The sequence below is a fragment of the Podarcis bocagei genome (genome assembly GCF_964188305.1).
Source record: "Podarcis bocagei genome assembly, chromosome: 2".
NCBI lineage: Eukaryota > Metazoa > Chordata > Lepidosauria > Squamata > Lacertidae > Podarcis > Podarcis bocagei.
This window is the reverse complement of record NC_138126.1, coordinates 17,073,411-17,090,837: the sequence shown is the minus strand read 5'-3', so window position 1 is coordinate 17,090,837 and position 17,427 is coordinate 17,073,411. Positions and strand designations below refer to the sequence as shown.

At 49.3% G+C, this 17,427-nt stretch overlaps 1 protein-coding gene across 1 annotated transcript in view; it reads right to left on the bottom strand.

Moving 5' to 3' along the window:
- The window catches only part of CFB (complement factor B), a 40,099-nt gene that overhangs the window by 1,606 nt on the left and 21,066 nt on the right, over nt 1-17,427 (bottom strand). Inside the window, exons 9-17 of the mRNA XM_081182130.1 lie at nt 16,115-16,210; nt 12,466-12,603; nt 11,733-11,830; nt 9,195-9,312; nt 8,385-8,535; nt 6,854-6,933; nt 5,316-5,434; nt 3,175-3,307; nt 1,552-1,601 (exon numbers count right to left, since the gene is read on the bottom strand). Coding sequence (XP_081038256.1) covers nt 1,552-1,601; nt 3,175-3,307; nt 5,316-5,434; nt 6,854-6,933; nt 8,385-8,535; nt 9,195-9,312; nt 11,733-11,830; nt 12,466-12,603; nt 16,115-16,210 — 983 coding nt within the window. The remainder of the gene's footprint in view (nt 1-1,551; nt 1,602-3,174; nt 3,308-5,315; nt 5,435-6,853; nt 6,934-8,384; nt 8,536-9,194; nt 9,313-11,732; nt 11,831-12,465; nt 12,604-16,114; nt 16,211-17,427) is intronic.

Genomic DNA, 17,427 nt, shown 5'->3' with positions numbered 1-17,427 from the left:
CGGGAACAGAGGAGAAGTGCTGCGCCCCTTCCCCTCTGTTCCCGTACCTGTCCTGAAGGCTTGCGGTGGGGAGAAAAGCCCTTCTCCGCACCGCCAGCCTGGCAAGCGGTTTCCATAGGAACGCATTAATTGATTTTCAATGCATTCCTATGGGAAACCGTGCTTCGCAAGACGAAAAACTCGCAAGAAGAATAAACTTGCGGAACGAATTAATTTCGTCTTGCGAGGCACCACTGTATTGGGCTTTTTGTAATGTTGCGGATATTGTCAGCTTTGCCTTTGAGCGACTGGGCTCAACCTCTTCTGCCCCGACTGGGCCAGGTGAGCTGGGAAGGCACTTCCAGAGACCTTCCACTGTGGGAGAGCAGGTCTAAGTGCAACGGACTCACAACTTTGAGCTGTGAGCACCAAAGTCTGCAGAGCACAGCAGAGTCTGAATTACACAAATGACAGCTTAACTTCTTTATTTTTTTTCAGCTACTGCAAACTAAAATAAACTATAAACTAAAGCTAAAGGAGGCTTCTGGACTGCGTGAGTGTTAGATCGTTATGCCGTCATCTTATCTCTAGAATCATAGAATCATAGAATCCTAGAGTTGGAAGAGACCACAAGGGCCATCGAGTCCAACCCCCTGCCAAGCAGGAAACACCATCAGAGCACTCCTGACATATGGTTGTCAAGCCTCTGCTTAAAGACCTCCAAAGTAGGAGACTCCACCACACTCCTTGGCAGCAAATTCCACTGTCGAACGGCTCTTACTGTCAGGAAGTTCTTCCTAATGTTGAGGTGGAATCTTCTTTCTTGTAGTTTGGATCCATTGCTCCGTGTCCGCTTCTCTGGAGCAGCAGAAAACTACCTTTCTCCCTCCTCTATGTGACATCCTTTTATATATTTGAACATGGCTAACACTCAGATAACACTCAGACTCCCACAGAGATAACATAGATAACACTCAGACTCCCACAGAGTCGGGCAGAAATGGAAGAAGCAATGAGCAGATTCCGCCCCCTCCTTTCTGAAAACATCATGAGATTCTTGCAATGGGAGGGGCAAAATATCCACAAATATAAGCCGCCACTTTAACTTTTCACAGTCAGAATTTGGGGAGAACAGTGTGACTTATATCTGGGCCAGTACGGTATTAGACAGGAGCTGTCTCTTGTCTTTTCAGCACTTACTGAAAGCCTTCTAAGCAAAGATCTTTGCTGCTCTGTATCTGTATTGGAATTGTTTTTAGACCTTTTAACTGCTGTATTATTTTGCCGTCAGCGGGTTCCTTTGGGAGAAAGGGAAGGCTACTAATGGGATAAAGTGAAACAGCTGAATGCGCAGCTTGCTTTGACCTTCAGAGTGTGCTATCAAAGAGAACCAAGCCTTGCGATTACTTTTCTGCTGCCCCCCCATGCCACATTTGTGTGGCGCAGCTGTAGAATTGGGGAACACAAAGCCCTGCCTATAAAGAACACCAGGAACTGGCGAGTCATTTGGAACCGGTGGCATGGCTTGGGGTCCAGCAGAGAAGCCTGGTGCCAGTTGGAGTCCACGCTTACCTGGATATAACGTTGCCTTTTAGGAATGATGAGGGGACCACCAGAGTCGCCTGGAAGCAAAAGGAAAGGGAATTATCAGAGGGAATTATCAGAGGGTGTGTGGTGTTCAAGTCTGAAGCTATATACATGTACCAGAGTTTCAGTTCTACTCAATGAGGGGACTGTCGTTAAGGAGACCCTCTACTCCCCTCCCAGAGCTACAATTCCCAGAGTCCCCTGGGAATAATAATACAGTGGTACCTCGGGTTCCAGACGCTTCAGGTTACAGACTCGGCTAACCCAGAAATAGTACCTCAGGTTAAGAACTTTGCTTCAGGGTGGGAACAGAAATCGTGTGGCGGCAGCGGGAGGCCCCATTAGCTAAAGTGGTGCTTCACGTTAAGAACAGTTTCAAGTTAAGAACGGACCTCCAGAACAAATTACGTTCTTAACCTGAGGTATCACTGTATTTTAATATTCTTTTGGAAGCCGCCCAGAGTGGCTGGGGAAGCCCAGCCAGGTGGGCGGGGTATAAATAATAAAAAATTAATTATTATTATTATTACCACCACAGTATAATAATTTATTATTTATATGCTGCTCATCTGACTGGGTTACCCCAGCCACGCTGGGTGACTGGGAAAAAGGATTGACTTAAACCACTGAGAATTTTAGCGCTCTGAGGAGAACACAGGATTCCTTGCAACTCTCAGCACCCTTTGGGTTCCGGAGAAGCCACCAATGTGTTAAATGACGTCACGCTGCTTTAGATATGTGGTCTTACTTCAACGCGGGCAATGGGGCAGCTTCTCCCAACTCAAACATGGGCAGCTGTCTGCTTCCGCAAGACCACCAACAGTGTCTATGAAAAGTTTTACACGTCGCCTGGGAAGAGAGGCGAACTAATGCTAGTGTACTGGAAGAAGGAAAGATCACCAGTGTCAAAGCAATGATTCTTCAACATCAACTTCGTTGGACTGGTCATGTTGTGCGGATGCCTGATTATCATCTTCCAAAGTAACTACTCTATTCCAAACTTAAAAATGGAAGGTGTAACGCTGGTGGTCAACAAAAGAGGTTCAAAGACTCTCTCAAGGCAAATCTAAAAAAAAAAGTAGTATAAACACTGACATCCGTGAAACACTGGCCTGCGAGCGCTCCAATTGAAGTACAGCCTTTACCAAAGGGGTCATGGGCTTTGAAGACACTCGAACTTGGGACGCAAGGGAGAAACGTGCTAAGAGGAAGACACGCTTGGCAAATTCACACCGTGATCAACTCCCACCCGGAAACCAATGTCCCCACTGTGGAAGGACGTGTGGGTCCAGAATTGGCCTCCACAGTCACTTACGGACTCATTGTTAAACCCGTGTTTATGGAAGACAATCTTACTCGGCTACGAGTGATCGCCAAAGAAGAAGACTTCTGCAAGAAGAAGCAGAGCCCAGACAACTAGAGGGGTATCCTTACTGGACTTTACTCTCTGGGGAAAGAAGCAAGCACCTTCAAGTCCTGAACTGTCCCCCTAAAAGCAATTCACGTTTTTCTGCGAACGCAGCCTTAATGCGAAACTCGAAGCAAGTCCGCAAAGGCAGCCCTGGCTGTGGTTCTTGGGGTGTCCTAGGAGGAGGTGCCGTTCCTCACCTTTGCAAGTGTTGGGGTCCACTTCAGGGTCAGCACCCCCTGTGCATAAGAAGCGTTCAGTCACCACCTGGGAGACGTCCGTGACGTTTACGTACTGGGAGGCTTTCTTGGCGTCTGCTTCGCAGCCAATTTTCTGAGGGGAGAGGAGGAAAGGTGGGTTTACTGCTAGTAGGGCTTATCCACATTCCCCCCCCCAAAAAAAAATTATTTGGTTTTACAAATTTAAAATTAAAATAATACCACAACACATCCACAATTATAAGATTCCTCCAAATCTCTGGACTTCCCACTTTCCACTCCATGCATTCTGCTGTTAAACCTTTTCTACCTCGTATTTACGGGACTGCCTCCCCTGGTATGCCTTGCAGTTGACCTTAAGGTCCATAAATAACCATAGTTTAGAGGTCCCAGGCCCTAAGGAAGTCAGACTATCCTCCACCAGGGCCAGGGCCTTTTCAGTGATGGCTCCGACCTGGTGGAATGTTCTGTCCCATGAGACTAGGGCCCTTCAGGATTTAACCGCCTTCCGTCGGGCCTGTAAGACACAGCTATTCCGCCTGGCCTTTAATTTGCATTCAGCCTGATCTTTTATTTCCCTCCTCTTCTCTTCCCTCCCCCTCCCCTTTTATGAAGATCACCCACTCTGAGACCCCACAGCTAATTCTCCCCTGACCTCTTCACTAGACCAAGTAGGACTAATTCAGCCAGCTAGACCTGGTGATTATCTAATGCTTATTAGATTGATTTCTGAACTTTTATTGTTGTTCATGTTTTTATACTGTATTTTATGCTGCTTTTACAATTAAGTGTTTTTAATTTGTTGTTAGCTGCCCTGAGCCCGGTTTTCTGAACCGGGAAGGGCGGGGTATAAGTGAAAGTTTAATATTACTTCTTATTTCTACTGCATCTTTTTTCAATAATCAAGTTTTTTATAACTCCACGATGTCCATAGTTCTTGTTACATTTACAAGCGTTATTGCAGTCTTGCTAGTGTTTTCAACTGCTTACAGTGGTCTTCAAGGTAAATTGAAAGTTTTTCCCATTCCTTATTAAAGTTTTGCTCTTCCTAGTTCCTGAGCTTTCCGGTCAGTTCTGCCATTTCGGCATAGTCCAACAATTTAATTAGCCATTCTTCTCTAGTAGGAACTTTATCTTCTTTCCATCCCTGGGCTAACAACATTCGTGCACCTGTCGTCACGTACCGTATTTTTCGCCCTATAGGACGCACTTTCCCCCCTCCATGAAGGGGAAATGTGTGTGTGTCCTATGGGGGGAATGCAGTCTCGCTCTCCAGGCTTCAGGAAGCTATCCGCAAGCCGTGGGAGCCTGACCGAAAGTCGCACCGGGCTCCCTAGGCTTGCACAGGGCTGCCTGCATCCCAAAGCCTGGGGCGCGCCGGGCTCCCACGGCTTGCAGATAGCAGCCTGTTCTGGGGGCTGGGGTCGGGGGAAGCTCGGGCTTCCCAGCCTCAGCCCCACGCCTGGGGGGGGGGGAATATATTTTTTTTCTTAATTCCCCCCCCAAAAAACTAGGTGCACGCTATGGGCCGGTGCACCCTATGGGGCGAAAAATACGGTATATTAAAAGTCTTTTCTCCTCCCTTGAAATTACTTTAAAGTTATAAAAGTTATAACATTTATTTTTAAAAAACCAGATGCTTTTTCTATTAGGAATTGTAGGTGCTAAAATTCCAAGGGCTTTCCCACAGCGTTTAACCCACAGCGCCTCCAGAAAAACATCCATACTCAAGGCTAAAATAACAAAGCGTAGCAAACCAGCAGCGATTAAAATTTGCAACCAGAGGAAGCCTGTTGAGATAAAACAGGCAAGCAGCAATGAGTCTCTCCAGGGAGGCAATTCCACATGGCAGAAGTGGAGAGTCTTACAGCAGGAGTGGCCAATCTGGTGGCTTCCTGATGTTGACGGACCACAACTCCAACCATCCGACCGTTATGCCAGCCGATGGGAGTTGGGACTCCCAACAAGGTCTGGAGAGGACAACATTGGCTACCTCTGTCCTGAGGATAAATGAGAGTCATCACTTGGGTTCTTGCTCTTGCATATTTTTTATAAGACGCCTGAATATTGCTAGTGGTCCCCGAGTCAAAAAGGGGTATCCTGGCGCAGTTCTCCCTTCTCACCTTTTCACTATTCCTGATTTTCACTGTCCTGCGAGTCAGCCCCTTGGCCTGTTCGTGCTCGTGTTTACAGTCGGTCACAAAAAACGACGGGACGTTTCCAATGGTCAGGAGCAATTCCTCTGGGGAAACAAAAGAGCACAAAGAGGTTGGGTCCTGCTGTTGAAAGAGGAGAAGATGGGCTCGGGGGCTTGATCCAGCGGGGCTCCTCTTAACATGATGGAGGTATACTGGGAAGGCTAGAAACTGTGGGTGGGTGGGTGGGGGAAAGGGGAAAAAGAGAGAGAACCCGGCAAGGGTCAAGATCATGGGTGGCCAACCTTTGGGGCAAGTCTGCCACAAGTCCAGGCAAATCAAGGATGAGACAGAATATAATAATAATAATAATAATAATAATAATAATAATAATAATAATAATAATATAGTGGTACCTCGGGTTACAGATGCTTCAGGTTACAGATGCTTCAGGTTACAGATTCTGCTAACCCAGAAATAGTACCTCGGGTTAAGAACTTTGCTTCAGGATGAGAACAGAAATAGCGCGGCAGCAGCAGGAGGCCCTTAACCCGAGGTAAGTACTTAATTCGTTCCGAAGGTCCGTTCTTAACCTGAAACTGTTCTTAACCTGAAGCAACACTTTAGCTAATGGGGCCTGCTGCTGTCACCGCGCTGTCGGAGCACGATTTCTGTTCTCATCCTGAAGCAAAGTTCTTAACCTGAAGCACTATTTCTGGGTTAGCGGAGTCTGAAACCTGAGGCGTATGTAACCTAAAGCGTATGTAACCTGAGGTACCACTGTAATAATTTATACCCCACCCATGTGGCTGGGTTGCCCCAGCCACTCTGGGCAGTTCAGAACAGAATATTAAAATACAATAAACCATAAAACATTAAAAACTTTCCTATATAGGGCTGCCTTCAGATGTTTATTTCCTTGACAACTGATGGGAGGGTGTTCCACAGGGCAGGCGCCACTACCGAGAAGGCCCTCTGCCTGGTTCCCTGTAACCTCACTTCTCGCACTGAGGGAACCACCAGAAGGACCTTGGAGCCAAACCTCAGTGTCTGGGCTGAACGATGGGGGTGGAGACACTCCTTCAGATATACTGGACCGAGGCCGTTTAGGGCTTTAAAGGTCAGCACCTACACTTTGAATTGTGGTCGGAAACGTACTGGGAGCCAATGTAGGTCTTTTAGGACTGGTGTTATGTGGTCTCAGCGGCTGCTCCCAGTCACCAGTCTAGCTGCCGCATTCTGGATTAGTTGCATTTTCCAGGTCACTTCTGCTGTGTGTACCACACTACATTACAAGTGTGCACACACAATCCTGGGTTATTAGGATCGGTTTGGCTCTAGTCTACTGAGCTGGAGGGAAGACAACAATGCAGTGCTGGAGAAAGAGGGACAAGTGTAGGTCTGACTCTGCCCCCCAGAAGCCAGCTCACACCCTGTTTGCTAGGCATGCCACAAAGTCATGTACCACCTCTATGGTACCTCTGCAGTAGGTTGGCCATTCACGCAAACAGGCCTGCTCTTCTTACCATGATTCCTGCAGGTGGTCTGTGGGTGGGGCTTCCTCAGAGCCCGGGTGGTCCCAGCCGTACAGGGGAGGCAGATTGGCCTGTGGAGAGGAATCACCAGAGAGAAGTTAGCAGAGCACCAGAGGACCTAGAACTTTCCTACTTATCAGGATTGTTTGCAGTTTACTCGGGCAGTGTAAAAGCTTCCTAGTGTTTGCCTTTAGTCACTGCCTCGGTCGTGGGACATACCCCACTTCACAACCAAGGATTAATTTGCACCAGAGCTCAGACCTCAGAGAGATGATAGGACATCGGCAGGTAATGTCGGGGATCGGCCATAACGTGCAAATAGACAAAAGTGTTCCTGAGGGTTGTGCAGAGTGCATTTCCCTCACTACAAAATAACAACAGCAAGGAAGTTTGCAGAAGCTTAACAACGAGAAAATTATTATGGCCCAAGTTGCGTGTCGAGACCCCGCAGCCACCCCCTCGTTGAAAATAACTCACACAAGGACACAGATATTAGGTTTATGTTATTGGGCAAATTTTGGCCACAACTTTATTGAAATTACAGAAAGTGAGCGGTATTGGCTTAGGCATTGATTGGACCTGGCTATATCTGACTCCTGCCCGATGCGCAGGAAGTCCAGTGAGGGTAAGCCACCGGTAGGAGGAGCCCTGTCAATGCGGACCAACTCAAGCTCCCCCTGGTGTTCCCGTCAGGGTCGTGTCAAGGCCTTAGCCCCTGACCCAGGCTTCAGACTAGATCAACACCCCCGGATTCCTTTAACGGAATACCCTTAAGCATGGAGGGGCAGGTGATGGCCACACCTCCCCTCCCCCACACAAGGTCAAACAATGACTAACCGCAACCCTAACAAAGTTGTGACGATTGCTACGAGGTAGGCGAAAACCAAGTGGCCAGCGCCAATTTGCCAAATGGAAAAATTCCTACCAGGCCCCTCGGACAACCAAGGCGACCAACCAAAGTCCATATCAAGGCCAGTGCCTAACCTGCAAAATAGGGAGGGAGGGCGGGGGATTGAGGAAGCGAGCCAAAGAGGAAGTCCTCTGGCTCGCTCCTCCGTTTAAACGGCCCTGGCCACGCCCCCTGGCCAGCGGATTGGCTGGCCGGGCTCTAACCCGCCCCCGGTGGGGAGTGGGTGGCCACGCGGTCCACCGCAACTCCTCCCCACTGGGAAGTGGAGCGGATTTTGCAGACTAGAGCCCACAGCAGCAGATGTAAAGGTCTCTAACCCACGAAAGGTGTCAGAATCCAGCCTGACCACAACTTACTATCATTTACTTATTATTAAGGAGCAATAGCTTGCTTTTAAATATTTGAAAACCACACATTTTCAAGATGCTACACCACAATCTCATATCCCTTGTGTTTTGTAAAACTGCAGCTGAACCTTGCTTATTTGCTGCTTATTGTTTCTTGCTTGGGCCTAGAACACAGATATTTCGCTCGGGCACGGGGGGGGGGGTGTCTCCCTTTTAATCGGAGTCCCAATGGAAAAACAACATTTTCTCTCCCTCTCCACCTCACCTTGCAGAAACAGAGGGTATGACTTTTTTGGCGAGTTTCACCAGGGCGACATCATAATCATAGAATTCAGGGATTCCACGATCTTTTAGCTTCCCAATCTGGTACAGTGGGTGCGATCGGACTGCAGCCACTTCAAAGCGCTGATTCTCACCTAGACGGAGAAGATGAGAATTAAATGCAGAGTTCCAGTAAATGCTGCCGCCTGCAGTGCTTGTCACCAGGTGATTGTTATGTACTGAGTTGAATAGGATCCAAAATGCAGCAGTCTGATTGGTCCTAGAACAATAGGATCCAAAATGCAGCAGTCTGATTGGTCCTAGAACAATAGGATCCAAAATGCAGCAGTCTGATTGGTCCTAGAACAATAGGATCCAAAATGCAGCAGTCTGATTGGTCCTAGAACAATAGGATTCAGAATGCAGCAGTCTGATTGGTCCTAGAACAATGCAGCAGTATGATTGGTCCGCAGGAGCCACCCAATCCAGCTCCAGATGGAAGTGAATCCACAACCTGATTGGCCTACAGGAGAATTAGCCAATCACGTGCAGCCCATTGTGTAAATAATGCATATAAAGCAGATACTTTGAGGGGACATTCATTCCTCCTCACCACTATGACCTGAATATAGAGCATGAAATCCACTCTCGACTCTGAGTATATTTCAGTGATCAAAAACATGCCCTCTGCTTTCTGCTCACCTGGTTCCTGTTAAAAAGGCACGAGAGGAAACCACATCACGTTTTCCCTCACACACACACACACCCCCTCTGGGAACTCTGGTCCTTCCCAGCTTGAGAGAATTTGGCTTACCTAACGTGACTGTGATCTCCTCAGCTTTGTCAACTATGGTGAAGCAGTGGGCTGCTGTCAAGACATAATACTCGGAGACAAGGGCTCCTTTGCAGTGTTCAAATCCCCTTCCAGCACGCTTTGATTTGAAAGAGGAAAGCAGAACAGACAGGTAAGAGCCACACTATCATGTATGGTGGCAATGCAATAAAATCAAAACTTTCTGGGAAGATATCAATTTAGAACTCGAAATGATGTTAAGAATCTACTTTAACATTAAGCCAGAGGCATATTTACTGGGTATTATTGACATGGATTTTCCTAAAAAAATTAATGGTATTTTTCTCTACGCAACGGTGGCAGCGAGGGTTCTCATAGCTACAATGTGGAAAAGTGGAAAAGTTCCCTCAAGACAAGAGTAGGTCCATAAAATGATCGATTATGCTGAATTAGATAGTTTATCTGAAATATTAAAGAACAAACCAAGGAAAGATTTCATTTCAAAATGGGAAGTATTTAAAATATATTTGAAAATTAATAATACTGACCTAGAAGCCGTAACAGGATTTGAATAACTCAAGCAATATCGTTTGATTTAACATATTTTGAACGTGGTGTGAAATGACAGTAATAACATGTATGGGCAGTAAAGAATGGTAATTTGATTTATGGAGTAGATGGGAAGTTGGGTTTATAAAGAAGAGACTATTACAGCTGATTGATTATGAAACTTATATTAACTCTCTATGTAAGGCACAACTGATGGTGCTTTCACTATGGTTCATTTTGTCCTTTTTTTGTTGTGTGTTGAGCAAATAAAATAATAGTAATAAAAAAGAGCAACACCCAGACAACCCATGGCACAATCCTATGCATGTTTATGTGGAAGCAACTCCCACTGGGTTTTCTGGAAGGGTGCATAGGATTGCAACCGTAGACAACTTCAAGTAGGCCGTCACAAGTCCAGCCAAGAAAAAGCAGTATAGAAGGCCAAAATTCAACAGGTGGACCTTATCGCTATGACAGAGAGTCAGGGATGAGGAAACTATAGCTATTGAATTTATGTCAGCAGTTGAAGGAACAGAGGACCAGCCCCATGGAAAATATGTGGCAATCCTAAACTTGGCTTGTTGGATAGCGTGAGCTCTACATGCCCACCTGGGGTGAAAATGAATCCTGGTGCCCCCACCACCACCACACTGTATCTTGCACAAGGCTAGGGCTTGGGTATTATGTTGTTTCCTCATGGGTAGGCCACAGATTCCTCACCCCTGTTCTGTCTGAAGTGGTACAGTCCAGAATTCTACCATCTTTTCCTATTACCTCATTCTGCATAATACTGTATGAACCCCCTACAACATTTCTCTGATGAAAATAGGGACGTCTCCTCCATCACTTGTCGGATAAAATAGGGACATCCTATTCTATAGGTGGCGCTGTGAGGGATGCGGGTGGTGCTGTGGTCTAAACCACTGAGCCTAGGGCTTGCCGATCGGAAGGTCGGTGGTTCGAATCCCCGCGACGGGGTGAGCTCCCGTTGCTCGGTCCCTGCTCCTGCCAACCTAGCAGTTTGAAAGCACGTCAAAGTGCAAATAGATAAATAGGTACCGCTCCGGCGGGAAGGTAAACGGCATTTCGGTGTGCTGCTCTGGTTTTGCCAGAAGCGCCTTAGTCATGCTGGCCACATGACCCAGAAAAACTGTCTGTGGACAAACGTCGGCTCCCTTGGCCAGTAAAGCGAGATGAGTGCCGCAACCCCAGAGTCGTTTGCGACTGGAGTTACCGTATTTTTCGCTCTATAAGACGCACCAGACCACAAGACGCACGTAGTTTTTGGAGGAGGAAAACAAGAAAAAATATATTCAGAATCTCAGAAGCCAGAACAGCAAGAGGGATCGCTGTGCAGCGAAAGCAGCGATCCCTCTTGCTGTTCTGACTTCTGTGATAGCTGCGCAGCCTGTATTCGCTCCATAAGACGCACACACATTTCCCCTTACTTTTTAGGAGGGAAAAAGTGAGTCTTATAGAGCAAAAAATACGGTAACTGTCAGTGGTCCTTTACCTTTTTATTCTATATGCTCCAACATTTCTCCAATGAAAATAGGGACATCCTATTCCATTCTCTCCAACATTTCTCTAACAAAAATAGGAACGGCCTAAGGAAAAGCAGGACATTCCAGGATCAAATCAGATATCAGGACGGCGTCTAAATTTGGGACTGTCCCTGGAAAATAGGGGCACTTGGAGGGTCTGCTGTATGTAGATTTGGACAAAGAGGTGCTGTGCAGGAGATGGCTGAAAAGCAGGCCCTGTGGTTGCTAAGCAACCACACCATACTTTCACCCAGCAAGTTTCACAAGGACCCTCCTTAGCGATGGGGGCGCCAGGGGATGCCATAGCTGCCACTATGCTTGGGTCGAACATTCTCTGTCTACTCAGAGGCTCCAGAAGCCATGAACCCAAACCAGATATCCACCAGGCCGTCACTAAAGAACCACATCTCCATCAGATTGCTACTGCAGAAAACCCTTGTCTCCTTCTCATTTGTTCCGCTCTCACCCGAATGCTGATTGTGACATGCCAGGGATTCTTCTCTTGGTCCTTCGCTTGCGTGTGCTCCTTGGCCAAGCCACACATGGAGAGAACCTGACTCTCATCTGAAAAGAGAAAGCGGTGTCACCTTCAGCTCCCCAGGAAAGGAGAGAGGGGCCTCGTGGGTTGAGAAGGAGGCAAAAGGGGCAGGACTCCTGGGTTCCTCTGGGAAAGGAAGTGGTGGGGACTGGCAGGAGGAGGCAGCTGAGAGCACCAGCTTCTTGGTTATACATTGAGCCAGTGTTGAGGGGCTGCTAAAGGGCAGAAGAAGTACTGGATGAGGCCAAGGGCCTGACACGCTGCTTTCTACGACAGCCAGCCAGGTGCTTCTCTGGAAGGCCAGTTTCCCTAGTTCCATGCAGCCATCATGGCTAATGTTTTTCATGTATGGTTCTAATCCACTCAAGCTACTGGCCATTATGGCACTTTCTGCTCAAGCTGAGTAGCACTAAGACCTGTAGGAGTGGCCAGTGTCGTGCAGGTGCTCTCAAACATTTCCCAGGATCCTCTGCAATGAGAGAAAAGCTGATGTGGAAAATGGGGATTTGAGTTGGCCTTTGAGAAACTTATCTTTGCTGTGTCATAGATACCAAGGATGAGGAATGGAGAGGAGGCTGAGAGTCAGATATTTCTGGGAAAGGAAATGTTGAAGGACAAGTCGGGGGAGTGCCGAAATCCCTGAAATGGAGGTTTGCCTTACCAATCATTTCTTCAAAGGCATCCCGTACTTCATCGTAGTCTTTGAGCTTGAAGACGTGCCTTTCGCCCGGCTTCTGAGATGCCAAGGCGTTCACATTCTCTATAGCGACCATGGACCCAATACCAAAGATGTAAACGTCTAGGCACAAGTGGGGGGTGGAAGGCAAGGGTGAGTCAAGAATTTCTAAGGCTCCCACATGAAGAAAAGAAAAAACCAACCAACAACCAGCATGCGACAGAGGGCAAAAGGCCTTCCTGTGCCACAGTAGTTCGTGGAAGAAGTACCTCTGAAATAAGGCAGGCTCTTTGATTCTATGCCCTTTTCATAGTACGACTTCTGATCCCCCTTGGCAAACATATCATTTCATCCCGTAGCAGACTGTGACCCTGAACTACAGATGCAAAATACCGCATTTTTCGCCCTATAAGACGCACTTTTCCCCCTCCAAAAATGAAGGGGAAATGTGGGTGCGTCCTATGGGGCGAATGCAGGCTTTCGCTGAAGCCTGGAGAGTGAGAGCGGTAGGTGCGCACCGACCCCTCTCGCTCTCCAGGCTTCGCGGACCTCTCCTCAAGCAGCGGGAATGCTCCCGCTGCTTGAGGAGAGTTGCCGGCATCCCGAAGCCTGCGCGCGCTGATCTCAGCGCGTCCAGGCTTCGCGGATCTCTCCTCAAGCAGCGGGAACGTTCCCGCTGCTTGGAGAGAGTTGCCGGCATCCCGAAGCCTGCGCGCGCTGATCTCAGCGCGTCCAGGCTTCGCGGATCTCTCCCCAAGCAGCGGGAACGTTCCCGCTGCTTGGGGAGAGTTGCCGGCATCCCGAAGCCTGCGCGCGCTGATCTCAGCGCGTCCAGGCTTCGCGGATCTCTCCCCAAGCAGCGGGAACGTTCCCGCTGCTTGGGGAGAGTTGCCGGCATCCCGAAGTCTGCGCGCGCTGATCTCAGCGCGTCCAGGCTTCGCGGATCTCTCCTCAAGCAGCGGGAACGTTCCCACTGCTTGGGGAGAGTTGCCGGCATCCCGAAGCCTGTGCGCGCTGATCTCAGCGCGTCCAGGCTTCGCGGATCTCTCCTCAAGCAGCGGGAGCCACCGCTGGGCTCCCACGGCTTGCAGAGAGCTGCCTGTTTGGCGGCTGGGGTTGGGGGAAGCTCGGGCTGCCCCAGCCCCGCGCCTGGGGGGGAAATAATTTTTTTCCCTTTATTTCCCCCCCAAAAAACTAGGTGCGTCTTATGGGACGGTGCGTCCTATAGGGCGAAAAATACGGTATTTGTTCCTCCTGTGCATGTGAAAACCAGCATATGCAGCCAAGGACACATGGTAACAAGTCAAAGAGATAACATCTCGCCAAAGATTGTCGCTCCATGGATTCATAGAGCAGTGCTCTTCAGCCTTGTCCTCTTTGTCATGCTGTACACCGTGAATTGATTTATGCCAACTGTTATGCTGTGTGTGTGTGTGTGCGCGCGTACATGCACACACAGTTTCATTGTATTGCATAGTTATATTGTTTTATATGGTATGCAGGGTAAATGCAGCCTGCAATCCACGTTTGGTGCCTAAACATTTGCTTGACAAAAAAAAAAAAAAATCACCTTAAATGATAGTAGTGGGAATGACCAAAGCTAATGTACAGGCAACATATATCATAGCATGAATGAAATATCCTGGAATTGTAGGTTTGGAAGGTAAAATGAGTCAAGATGAAAAGTAGCCGTGAGTGGCTCAGCCGGTAGAGCATGAGACTCTTATTAATCTTTGGGTTTCAGCCCCACTTTGGGCAAAAGATTCCTGCATTGCAGGAAGTTGGACAAGGTTGGACAAAGCCACTTCCGAGCTGGAGAAGAGGTGGGGTTGCGGGCTTCATGCCCCCTCCACGTGCGCGGGGGGCTGGCTCTCAGCCTCCGCGTGACTGAGGGAATCCCTGGCCGCGTCATCACCTGGCCAGCCAATCGGCTGGCCTGGGGGCGTGGCCTGCACTATTTAGTGCTCGCCGGCCAGGGATCTCCCTCTTTTGGCTGCTTCAGCTGCTCCGGTTTCCCATCCTCCCGCCCTTTAGGTTTTTCTTTCCGACATTGCTATGGACCTCGGTTGGTCGCTGTTAAGGGGCCTGGTAGGAATTTTTTCCACTTGGCAAATTGGCTAGGTTTTTCGCCTAGGTAAAGGTAAAGGGACCCCTGACTATTAGGTCCAGGAGCTCATCTCGCTTTATTGGCCGAGGGAGCCGGCGTACAGCTTCCGGGTCATGTGGCCAGCATGACTAAGCAGCTTCTAGCGAACCAGAGCAGCACACGGAAACGCTGTTTACCTTCCCGCCGGAGTGGTACCTATTTATCTACCTGCACTTTGACGTGCTTTCGAACTGCTAGGTTGGCAGGAGCAGGGACCGAGCAACAGGCGCTCACCCCGTCACGGGGATTTGAATTGCCGACCTTCTGATCGGCAAGTCCTAGGCTCTGTGGTTTAACCCACAGCGCCACCCGCGTCCCTTGATGGTTTTTCGCCTACCTCGTAACAAATCATCACAACTTCTTCGGCATTGGCAGTTAGGCATTGGTAAGGGTATTGTTATGTAGATGAGAGAGGGGAGGAAGCGCCATCACCTCCCCCGCATATTGAAGGGTAGTCCGATAAAGGATTCCGGGGGGCATGGCCCTGTCCGAAGTCTGTGGAGGTGAGGGCCTGGGGCACGCCCCCCCGAGCGGTGACCCCAGGGGAGCTCCTAGTTGATGTGCATCAGCAGGACTCCCCCTACTGGTGGTTAACCCTTCCCGGACTTCAAGCAGGCAGGCTGAAGCCGGATAGTCAGTTAGGACCAATGCCTAAGCCAATACCACTCATTACCTGTAACCAATAAAATTGTGGCCATTTTTTGCCCACTAACCTAAATAATTGTGTCATGTGTCTTTATTTCCACTGGGGGGAGGCAGGAACTCGCCATGCAACTCTGGAATTCTATGATACCATTATCTAATGGTGGTCTAGGTCCATAGGCGCCGACTCCATGGGGCCTGAGGGGGCTCGAGCCCCCTCAAAAAATTTTTTTGGGGGGCTCAGCCCCCCCAATAATCTCGGGCGCCCTTCCAGCAGAGCGCCGCCGCCGTCCCCCGCCTCCTCCCCACCTGCTCCCTCGCCAGCCAGCCAGCCAGCCGCGCGCCCTAGTCGGAGAGCCTCGGCCGTCCCCCGCGAGATTAGGGAATCCCCGGGGGCGGGGGCTCCTGCCTCGCTGCTTCGCAGCACCACCGCCACTGCCAAGGCACTGCCGGGGGGAATTTCCTTCCTCCTGGCGGTTTCAGCCCCCGCGAGAACGACCGGGTACCAATCGGCTGGCTGGGGTGTGTGTGGCTTGCCCTATTTAGGGCCGGAGCGGAGGGGGCTCGCCCTCTCTTCTCCGGCTAGCCCCACGTTTCCCGCATATCAGCTGTTCCGGAGCTGATTAATAGGCGCAGCACACTCGCTCACGAGGAGGCGGCGCCACTTTATTTGCATATTCATGAGCTTATTTATTATTCATGAGCTTTCCCGGGCCCCCCCCCCAATATTTTTTATAAGTCCGCGTCCCTGTCTAGGTCATTGCTGCCCTTTACTATTCCTGCCCCCACCCCCATCCCCACCCCCACAAAGCCCAGCAGGCATCATTGTTACGGGACGTGTCTTACCCAAGAAGTCATTACGAGCGGGCTGGCCGGGAATATTGAGGAACTCCTTGATTCTCCCAATGACAGGAACAGGGGTCCCTCCCATGTTGTAGTCTCCTGGGACGAGGGGAAAGGGAGAGAATTTGGTGAGCGTAGAAGAGATGGTACTGGAATGCCCTCCAGCTTTTGGAGGGAAAGACTACAAGGCCATAGTTAAGGGAGCCCCATTGGAGCAAACAAAACTCCACTTTTAACAGTCTTGTGTTTCTGGCAGGCCCCTAGGAAGCCCACAATTCGTTCCGGAGGTCTGTACTTAACCTGAAACTGTTCTTAACCTGAAGCACCACTTTAGCTAATGGGGCCTCCTGCTGCTGCCGCGCCTCAGAAGCATGATTTCTGTTCTCAAGCTGAAGCAAAGTTCTTAACCTGAAGCACTATTTCTGGGTTAGCGGAGTCTGTAACCTGAAGCGTATGTAACCTGAGGTACCACTGTACTCAGAGGAAAAGGGTCCCTGTTAAGCTGGAAGTTCTGCTAAATGCCATTGTTTGGAACCGTTTTGAAGGGAATCTTGGCCAACAGTCTCTCCAGAGAGGAAAGATGCTTTGCACATTATCGGGGACACCTTACCCTTAAAAGGTAAAGGTAAAGGGACCCCTGACCATTAGGTCCAGTCGTGACCGACTCTGGGGTTGTGGCGCTCATCTTGCTTTATTGGCTGAGGGAGCCGGTGTACAGCTTCCTTGTCATGTGGTCAGCATGACTAAGCCGCTTCTGGCGAACCAGAGCAGCGCACGGAAACACCGTTTACCTTCCCTCCGGAGCGGTACCTATTTATCTACTTGCACTTTGACGTGCTTTCAAACTGCTAGGCTGGCAGGAGCAGGGACCGAGCAACGGGAACTCACCCCGTCGCGGGGATTCAAACCGCCGACCTTCTGATTGGCAAGCCCTAGGCTCTGTGGTTTAACCCACAGCACCACCCGCGTCCCTTACCTTACCCTTTAAAAACAGGCCAAAAACATTGGTCCCTGGATAGAGAGATTTTCTCAAAGACAGGATTTGGGGTAAGCCCCCCCCCCATCCCCTTGCCATCCACTCATGTTGCAGTCACCTAGGAATAGAATAGCACACATGCTCTGAGGCACTTTTTGTTGACCCATTATGGGTAAAAAGAAGAAGGAAAGGCAGCAAGCCTTTTAAGTAGAGGTATTTCCCAGCTTGCACCTGTACCGGAACTGTTTTTATCATGTATGTGTTTGCTGGGAACTGGGCTTCTTTGGGAGGAAGGATAGGACAGAAATTCAAAATAAACAAAGCAATTTCTGAAATCATT